This window comes from Rhinopithecus roxellana, chromosome 17 (assembly GCF_007565055.1).
Source record: "Rhinopithecus roxellana isolate Shanxi Qingling chromosome 17, ASM756505v1, whole genome shotgun sequence".
Classification (NCBI taxonomy): domain Eukaryota; kingdom Metazoa; phylum Chordata; class Mammalia; order Primates; family Cercopithecidae; genus Rhinopithecus; species Rhinopithecus roxellana.
Window position 1 is genome coordinate 69,248,268 of NC_044565.1, and position 9,721 is coordinate 69,257,988.

The 9,721-nt window shown below is 48.2% G+C and overlaps 1 protein-coding gene across 3 annotated transcripts; it reads left to right on the forward strand.

The window, feature by feature from the left end:
- Positions 1-2,682: 2,682 nt before the first annotated feature.
- Positions 2,683-9,196, forward strand: DNAJC5G (DnaJ heat shock protein family (Hsp40) member C5 gamma). 3 transcript variants are annotated; one of them, XM_030921500.1, is made up of 7 exons: positions 2,683-2,815; positions 3,386-3,665; positions 4,003-4,118; positions 4,971-5,232; positions 5,405-5,549; positions 7,863-7,930; positions 8,126-9,196. In XM_030921500.1, exons 3-6 carry the CDS (start codon positions 4,006-4,008, stop codon positions 7,910-7,912), a joined length of 570 nt encoding a protein of 189 aa, XP_030777360.1. In that variant the 5' UTR covers positions 2,683-2,815; positions 3,386-3,665; positions 4,003-4,005; the 3' UTR covers positions 7,913-7,930; positions 8,126-9,196. The 3 variants fall into 3 exon arrangements, with proteins under 3 accessions (XP_030777360.1, XP_030777361.1, XP_030777362.1); XM_030921501.1 differs by having other exon boundaries at positions 2,695-2,833; positions 3,466-3,665; positions 8,126-9,127; XM_030921502.1 differs by lacking the exon at positions 4,971-5,232 and having other exon boundaries at positions 2,695-2,815.
- Positions 9,197-9,721: the final 525 nt, after the last annotated feature.

The following is a 9,721-nucleotide window of genomic DNA, read 5'->3' on the forward strand; positions in this document are numbered from 1 at the left end:
CAGCTGGGCATGGTGGCTCATGCCTGTAATCCCTGCAATGAGGCAGGCAGATCACTTGAGCTCAGGAGTTCAAGACCAGCCTGGGCAACATGATGAAACCTTGCCTCTACCAAAAATGTGAAAATTAGCTGAGCATGGGAGTGCATGCCTTTAGTCCCTGCTATTTGGGAGACTGAGGTGGGAAGATGGCTTGAGCCCAGGAAGTTGAGGCTGCTGAGCTGTGATTGTGTCACTGCACTCCAGACTAAGACCTGGTCTAAAAAAAAAAAAAAAAAAAAAAATATATATATATATATATATATATATATATTATATTGGTGGTAAGGAGAGAGGAGTAGAACCCAGTTTAGAAGGCCTCCCTGAGGAGGCCTGAAGCTGAGATCCCTGAAGGATGAGAGGTTAAGCCCTCCAGGCAGAGGGAACAACACGGTCAAAGGCTCTTGAAATGGGAGGAAACATGATGTTTTCAAATAACTAACAGGAAAGAGGAAAGTGGTGGAGCAGAGCCCAGAGTAAGCAGGACAGTGGTTCCAGAAAAGATTGGAGAGGCAGAGGCAGGACCATGCTGGCTCTTACAGACAAAGGCAAGGAATTCATTACAAGTGTACCTCTAATAAGTTCTGCTCTCTCTACGCAGTGCTAGGGCAGAAATGCGCTGGTTTGTTCTGCTAGTTCTGTCCTCCCATGATAGTCATGAAAGCTTGGGGGTTAAAGAAATTTGGCATGAGACAAACCACCAAAAAAATTATCAAAAAAGATAATTATCAAAAAATTATCAAAAAATTATCTAAAAAGAAGCTTCAGCTTCTTTTTAGGTGAGTAACCTCTAAACTCATCTGACCCAGGGCCTATGGACTGGGTGGGTGATGCAAAGGTCTTCATCCCCTCTCCCAGCAATGATCACAGACCTACAGAAATAAATTCATTAATTCAGCAGTCATCGTGTCTGCTGCAGATGGACTCCTTAGTTCATTTGCTTAGATGGTTCTTGAGGTGGAATACTGATTTACTACTTAAAACCTTCAAGGGGGCCGGCGCAATGGCTCACGCCTATAATCCCAGCACTGTGGGAGGCCAAGGCGGGAAGATCGCTGAGGTCAGGAGTTCGAAACCAGCCTGGCCAACATGATGAAACCCCCGTCTCTACTAAAAATACAAAAAAATTAGCCAGGCATGGTGGCGCACGCCTGTAATCCGAGCTACTTGGAAGGCTGCAGCAGGAGACTCACTTGAACCTGGAAGGCAGAGGTTCCAGTGAGCTGACATTGCACCATTGCACTCCAGCCTGGGTGACACAGTGAGACTCCAGCTCAAAAAAAAAAACCTACAAGGGGAGGAAAATGTGCACAAATAACTGTAATAAAAGGAAGACAGTGATAAAAAGATACAAAAGGGTTAACAGATAAGCATTTTCCAAGTAATAAAGCTTTTTCTACTACGTTACAGGAGCCATTGAGTGCTCTTGTAAAGAAACCCAGGACTACAAAGTAGTCAATTATAAGTGATGCAAACACTACCTCCTGTAGAAACTCACGGGAAGGGAGGCCAGGTAGAGGCATGCTCCCACACCTGCAGGTGGGCATACAAATCCTCCTTCTGCTACCTTTCCGGAAGAAATTTAGCAATAGAGATCAACAGCGTAAAAAAGAAAAAAGAAAACATCATTTCGATCCAATAATTCCACTTCCAAGAATGTGTCCTTAGGAAAAAAAATTAGAGATTTGTTCAAGGATTTCTGTTGAATTTTCCTCATAAGGTTATTATACTATCAAATAGAAACAATTGAAACACCCAAGTTGGGTTACATTATGGGACATGCTCATGATGGCATCATATTTAAGTTTTTGAAGCACGGTAGTGACTTTTGGAAAAGGTTCAAGACATCATTTTAATGAGATGTGCAAACTCATCATTACAATATACAAGGAGAAATGCTTTGACAAACGAAGTGGGAACAACTGGGAGAGTGAAGGATGGAGTGTCAGGAACAGGGGCATACGAGTTGGGTCTTACAGATTGTGGAGGTGTTTCCAGGTGGAAGGGAAGGAGGGACCGAGCGGAGAGCCTGAAGTCCTGAAGACAACTGGGAAGGTAACACACCTCTTGGGAAGGGCATGCAGCAGCCATACCTCTCATCCGCCACGGTCAGCAAACCCATTGTGTTTCCTGGAGTGAGTTGGGCCTCTGCGCGGTGGCTCAAGCCTGTAATCCCAGCACTTTGGGAGGCCGAGACGGGCGGATCACGAGGTCAGGAGATCGAGACCATCCTGGCTAACACGGTGAAACCCCGTCTCTACTAAAAAATACAAAAAACTAGCCGGGCGACGAGGCGGGCGCCTGTAGTCCCAACTACTCGGGAGGCTGAGACAGGAGAATGGCGTGAACCCGGGAGGCGGAGCTTGCAGTGAGCTGAGAGCCGGCCACTGCACTCCAGCCTTGGTGGCAGAGCAAGACTCCGTCTCAAAAAAAAAAAAAAAAAAAAAAAAAAAAAAAAAAAAAAAAAGATGGGTGGTGCCCTCCTGCTGGAGAAGAGGGGCTCGGCGGGAATCCCTGCCCCAAAGCCTGGCAACAACGCTCCTCCGCTGCCCTGGGCCGCAGGCTGCTGAGCCTTCTCGCTTCCCTGCGCGCGAAATAAGTCCCAGGGCCAGTGTAGCCTCCCCACCCAGTGCTTCCGGGGGCGCCAAAAAACGACCTGCCCTGACCCGCAGCGTCGGCGCTGAGCGCAAGCGCAGTCAGCTGCTGGACCTGGCCGGTGTGAAGTTTCACACCCAAGAGGATGAAGGGCACCTACTTGGCTTAAGAGAACGACTCCCAGGTAAAGGGCCAGACCCGGGTGAGGAGTCGGTACAGGGCTAGAGATGCCCTGCACACTCAGAGCTCTCCCTTTGAGCTCCTTGCCTTGCTTGGTTCTCCTGGCCCGCAGGCCTCTACCCTGCACTCTGGGGTTCTGCTGCGTGTTCCTTGCCAGGTCTTTCCCACAGCAACGCCTTTTCTCTTCCTTCTCGAGCCCCTGAGTCCTCCTCCTCCTCTCGCCAGTGCCCCACCTCTGAGGGACAGAAGTGGGGTGTTTTGAGAGCAGGAGACTGGAGGGAAGAAGCAAGTCCGGGCCTAGCTGCAAGCACTCCCCGCCCCCGCCCCCGCCCCCGCCCCCGCCCCCGCCCCCGCCCCCGCCCCCGCCAGGCTCTTGGACACTTGACTTCTGTTAGGCCGCCCACGGTTTGGTCTGAAGTGTTTCTCTCTTAATAGTTGTGGATCAGCCAGGCTGGGTGGCTCACGCCTGTAATCTCAGTACTTTGGGAGGCCGAGGTGGGTGGATCACCTGAGGTCAGGAGTTCAAGAACAGCCTGACCAACATGGTGAAACTCTGACTCTACTAAAAATACAGAAAATTAGCCGGGCGTGGTGGCGGGTGCCTGTAATCCCAGCTACTTGGGAGGCTGAGGCAGGAGAATCGCTTGACTCCAGGAGGCAGAGGTTGCAGTGACCCCAGATTACGCCATTACACTCCAGCCTGGGCGACAAGAGCAGAAAACTGTCAAAAAAAAAAAAAAAAAAAAAAAGTTGTGGATCTTTCTGATTCCTGATCCAATCTATTCAGGCTGGGGCCGCCCTGGTGTTTCAAACCCAGCAGTGAGCTTGGACAGACCCAGAGGTGTTTACTCCAGGTAGTAGAAGCGCTAGACAAAATCAGGCTCTTTTCCTGGTTTAGACCCCTCCTAGCTTACAGCACCTTAGGATGTGGGATGTCTGGAGGTCTGTGTAGCTGGAGGATGCTCGGAAATGTGAGGAGAAGATGTTTCCTCCTTAAAATCTGAATCTTTCTGAACACCTGAATTCTCCTGCTAGCCACAGATCCCACTCACTATTATCTTATCCTTGTCCTTCTGTCATCATTTACCTGCCTAATCCCTGAAGTTAATGAGTTTCCTGTTACTGGAAGTGCACTTCTCCGGGACCTTACTTGGAGAAGTTCTCACAGATGCTGCTTCTCCTCTGGCTCAGATCATGTCTACCGTGAACGAAGCAGCCCACCGGCTGTCCAAAAGTGGGACAAGCCTCTATGCAGTGCTGGAGCTTAAGAAGGGTGCCTCACCTGAAGACGTCAAAAAATCCTACAGGTTCAGACCTCAGTCCTTTATTGATCCATGGAATTTCCCCCTTAAAGCCTTTTTCTTTCTGTATCTGTTTTGCTATCTGATTCTTCTCCTTTTTGTTTTTTTTTTTTTTTTTGAGAGAAAGTCTCACCCTGTCCCAAAGCAGAGACAGAGACGGTTGAGCCTTCTGAGAAGCTGGGACTACAGGCGTGCACCACCACGCCTGGCTAATTTTTGTATTTTTAGTAGAGACAAGGTTTTGCCATGTTGGCCAGGCTGGTCTCAAACTCCTGACCTCAGGTGATCTACCTGCCTCGGCCTCCCAAAGTGCTGAGATTACAGGCGTGAACCACTGTGCCCGGACTACGACCCTTTTTTTGTTTGTTTGTTTGTTTGTTTGTTTTGAGACAGAGTCTCGCTCTGTTGCCCAAGCTGTAGTGCAGTGGTGCAGTCTCGGCTCACTGCAGCCTCCTCCTTCCTGGTTCAAGTGATTCTCCTGCCTCAACCTCCCGAGTAACTGGGATTACAGGTGCCTGCCACCACGCCTAGCTAATTTTTTGTATTTTTGGTAGAGACAGGGTTTCACCATATTGGCCAGGCTGGTCTCAAACTCCTGTCCTCATGATCCGCCCACCTCAGCCTCCCAAAGCGCTGGGATTACAGGTGTGAGCTAGTGCACCTGGCCCTATGACCCATTTTTAAGTCCCAATAAGCCCTCACTTTGGGGCCAAATGGGGCCATCACCCTCTTCATTATAGTATGGGAAGGAGTTTAAACCTTGGATGCTTGCCTCCATCCTTGTACCACATCTCATGCATTCCTTCTGCACTCTCTACAGACTAATCCCTGTCATTCATCCTAAGCCTCCTTCCCCAGCCATTCCCCATTGCTTCCCCACCCTCCTTTTGGGTATCGCCTGGGTAGGAAACTGGCCTTGCAGTATCATCCCGACAAGAATCCAGGGAATGCTCAAGCAGCAGAAATATTCAAAGAGATCAACGCAGCTCATGCCATACTGAGCGACTCTAAGAAGCGGAAAATTTACGACCAGCATGGCTCATTGGGAATATATCTGTATGATCACTTTGGTGAAGAAGGCGTCAGATACTATTTTATTCTGAATAGTTGTTGGTTCAAGGTACACAATTCTCTAGGTCCTTTAAGAATAAGGAAAGAAGGGTGACCTTCCTCTCCTTATGACAAATGCTTCTGTTGTCTCATTTTCTGGGTGCCAGGAGGATTGAGGGAGGGAAGCTTGAGCAGTCATATAGAAAACTGCTGGACTGAGGCCATTCTCGCCTACCTTTTAGACACTTGTCATCCTGTGTACACTGCTCACTTGTTGCTGTTTCTGTTGTTGCTGCTGTTTTTGCTGTGGAACACTTAAACCACCACCTGAGCAGGATAGTGGGAGAAAATATCAGCAGAACGTCCAGAGTCAGCCTCCAAGGTCAGGTGAGAACTGTAAGCAGGGGCTGTGAGGTAAGAAATGCCTGGATTGGGAATGAAAGAAATGATTGGGGTCAGGTGCGTTGGCTCATGCCTGTAATCCCAGCACTTTGGGAGGATGAGGTGGATTACCTGAGGTCAGGAGTTCGAGACCAGCCTGGTCAACATAGTAAAATCCTGTCTCTACTAAAAATACAAAAATTAGGCCGGGCGCGGTGGCTCAAGCCTGTAATCCCAGCACTTTGGGAGGCCGAGACGGGCGGATCACGAGGTCAGGAGATCGAGACCATCCTGGCTAACACGGTGAAACCCCGTCTCTACTAAAAAAATACAAAAAACTAGCCGGGCGACGTGGCGGGCGCCTGTAGTCCCAGCTACTCGGGAGGCTGAGGCGGGAGAATGGCGTAAACCCGGGAGGCAAGCTTGCAGTGAGCTGAGATCCGGCCACTGCACTCCAGCCTGGGCGACAAAGCGAGACTCTGTCTCAAAAAAAAAAAAAAAAAAAAAAAAAAAAAAAAATACAAAAATTAGCTGGGCATGGTGGCACCTGCCTGTAGTCCCAGCCACTTGGGAGGCTGAGGCAGGAGAATCGCTTGAACCTGGGAGGCAGAGGTTGCAGTGAGCCGAGATCTCGCCACTGCACTCCAGCCTGGGTGACAGAGCAAGACTCCATCTCAAAAAAAAATAGAAAGAAAGAAAAGAAAGAGTCTGGGCACGGTGGCTCAAACCTGTAATCCCAGCAGTTTGAGAGGCTGAGGCAGGCTGATCACTAGGTCAGGAGGTCAAGACCAGCCTGACCAACATGGTGAAACTCCGTCTCTACTAAAAATACAAAAATTAGCCGGGTGTGGTGGCGGGTACCTATAACCCCAGCTACTTAGGAGGCTGAGGCAGGAGAATTGCTTAAACCCAGGAGGCAGAAGTTGCAGTGAGCCAAGATCGTGCCACTGCACTCTAGCCTGGGTGACAGGGTGACAGAGTGAGACTCTGTCTCAAAAAAAAAAAAAAAAGAAAGAAAGAAGAAAGAAGGAAGGAAGGAAGAAGGAAGGAAGGAAGGAGGGAAGGAGAAAGAAAGAGAAAGAAAGAAAGAAAAAGAAAGAAAAGAAAGAGAGAAAGAGAGAAAGACAGAAAGAGAGAAAGAAAGGGTTGGTGGTGAAAAAAACCTGTGAAAATGGCAGGTTAACCCCTAAATATGACAATTTCAAGTCTGGCACTGGGACAAAGTGAAGGAAAAAAAAAGATCGATCTGTTTCTGTTCACCTTACATGACAAACTGACAGTTTGAATGTAGTGTCAGCTCCTGTTAAGCTAAGGAATGGGGTGGGAGAGTGTGTCTAGAAAGACAGTAGGTGAAGACAGATTTGAGGATGCAATTTTTGTTGTTGTTGTTTTGTTGTTGGTGGTAGTGTTGTTGTTGAGACGTAGTCTCAGTCTGTCACCCAGGCTGGAGTGCAGTGACACCATCTCAGCTCATTGCAACCTCCGCCTCCTGGGTTTAAGCGATTCTCCTGCCTCAGCCTCCCGAGTAGCTGGGATTACAGATGTGTGCCACCATGCAGGGCTAATTTTTTATTTTTAGTAGAGTCGGGGTTTCGCCATGTTGGCCAGGCTGGTCTCCAACTCCTGACCTCAGATGATCCACCTGCCTTGGCCTTCCAAAGTGCTGGGATTATAGGCATGAGCCACTGTGCCTGGCAGGATGCAATTTTTTCCATCTACTCAAAGGAAAGGGCCAGTTGCAGTGGTTTGTGCCTGTAATCCCAGCACTTTGCGAATCCAAGGTGGGCAGATCACTTGAGCTCAGAAGTTTGAGACCAGCCTTGGCAACATCATGAAACTCAGTATCTACAAAAAAAAAAAAAAAGTCAGCCGGGCATGGTGGTGCACACCTGTAGTCTCAGCTACTGGGGAGGCTGAGGTGGGAGGATCACTTGAGTCCAGGAGGTTGAGGTTGAGGTTACAGTGAGCTGTGATCATGCCACTGTACTCTAGCCTGGGTGACGAGTGCCACCCTGTATCAGAAAAAAAAAAAAAAAAGAAGGAGGAAAGAAGGAGGGGGGGAGGGGAAGGGGGAAGGGAGGAGGAAGAAGAACAAGAAGAGGAGGAGGAGGAGGGGAAGAGGAAGAGGAAGAAAAGAAAAAAGAAAAGTCTGAGATCATTCCCACCCCAAATAAATTTTTATATAAGTGGATTGAACTTCACACCAGTGCCACCTGGTGATGCTAATGAGTAACTACAAGGTAATGGTTTTCTCATCAGTACACCACAAAAAGTTACTAAACGTTTATATACGTAAACATATATATAATTCCATCATAGGAGCCAAAGGTGATTTTAGAAGAGAGGAAAATAGCGAAGATGATTTTTAAGAGATGAAGAAGGATGAGGTATGTAAACTGAAAGGCAGCAGTAGTTATCAGATAAGAAAAGCATGTAAGCTAACTTCAGATGAGTCATTAGTAGAAAGTTTACATCTTTACAGTATGGACTATGTGTTTATATCCTTACATGTGGGGGTTTGCTTTAAGTTCTAGGTAATTATTCCTTCTGATTAATAAAGCGCCACCTTCTTCTGCCACTAGGTGCTGACCCAGTGAGAGTGCCTTCTGCTGCCCAGTCCCCTGGACACATTGAAGAGAGGAGCAAGTAGCCCTGTCCTGACATTGACCCTGATTTGACCCCTCTTCTTTTAAGAATCTCAAGAATCTCTTCAGAAGCATTGATGACATTGGTCCCAGTAAGGACATCACCTCTGCCCTTGGTACCACAACTGTGTATAGGCTTGCCCAGCTACTCTTCTTTTTAGTTGCAGTACCAATTTTACTCCATCAGAAAGCCGCCCTCCCCTGCCTTCCCTTATGAGGTCTCAGGCAGTGGTGGCAGATTTTTCCTGAAGAGACTTTTTCCTGTGCCTGCCTTGTTATCGGAACCAGTGCCAGCTGGTAGGGTCCCTGAGCCTCTTGCGATATCACCACCAAGAGCCTGATAACTGAGCAGGGCGGATCCTGTCCCTGGAGCTGCTGCACCAGTTAACTCTCCCTTGTTGCAACTCTGTGTACCAAGTACCCCTAGCATCAGCCTCATTCCTAAGCTAATAATGCCTTTATGGAGCTGGTCTCACCTTCTGGTGCCCACGGCCGTTGGCATTGCCAGCCTCATTCCATGCCACTATGAGTCAGCTCAGGAAAATTGTGAGTGCATTTGAGGCTTAGGGGTAGTCATTCCATCTTTAGATTCTCCTTGGACTTCAGCTACCAGAACAGCATGCATTAGCCTTGGTCCTGTGGGTTAACTGAAGTTCAAACATCAGTGCCAGCTTGCCTCCATCCTTTTCACATCTTATGCAGGCCAATTGACATGTAATTTATTCTCAAAAATAGGGGCATGAAATATGTGATCCAGAGAAGATTGCACTTTCTGGACTCTTTTCCCTCTCTTGCCTCTTTGTGCTGCTGTTTTGTATCCTCCTCACACCGTGTATTTCCTACCCACTCAGGGTCACTACCTACTAACTCCTCAGACTTCTCTTCCTGGACTGGGAGAAGGGCTAAAGAATGGCAGTAAATAAAAGAGCTTTTGTCCAATTCCAAGGCATATTTTGGACCCAGAAAAGACAAATTGTGTCTGGGGTGGAGAAAAAAGGCCTAAAGAAATTGCTTCTTGGCCTTTTGGCTAATATCAAGTGGAGAAAAAGACCTATAGGAGAAAAAGAAGACCAATGCTCACAACTGGGTCGAGCCTGGCTTGGAGAGGAGGAGTCCTGGACACCTGTGGAGCTGGGGCAGAGGCTTCCTGGAGCCTTATGATTATGACTTTGTCAGTGCTCTAAAATTTCCCTGGAGGTTGATTCCCTGGGTGCCCAAAATAAGTCCCTGGCATTCAGTCCTTTCTGCCCAGCTCACCTTCTCCCAATTTCCTAACAAATTTGAAGTCCTTGGAGTGGCTCCAGGGATGTGTTCATGAACCAGAATCCCACATTTCCTTGAGGGCATGCTCATAGGTAGGTCCAGGCCTTGGCACAACACTCATTTCTCGCCTCTTGAGCTTCATTTCCTAGGGTGATAGAAGAAAAGGCAGGCAAGAACAAAAATGAGCCAGAGGTATTGGACAAGAGGCTTGATGGAGTCTCTGGAGCTGCTGTTCTGAATCACACAGTCTTGAGGAGGAGGACCAGGGTC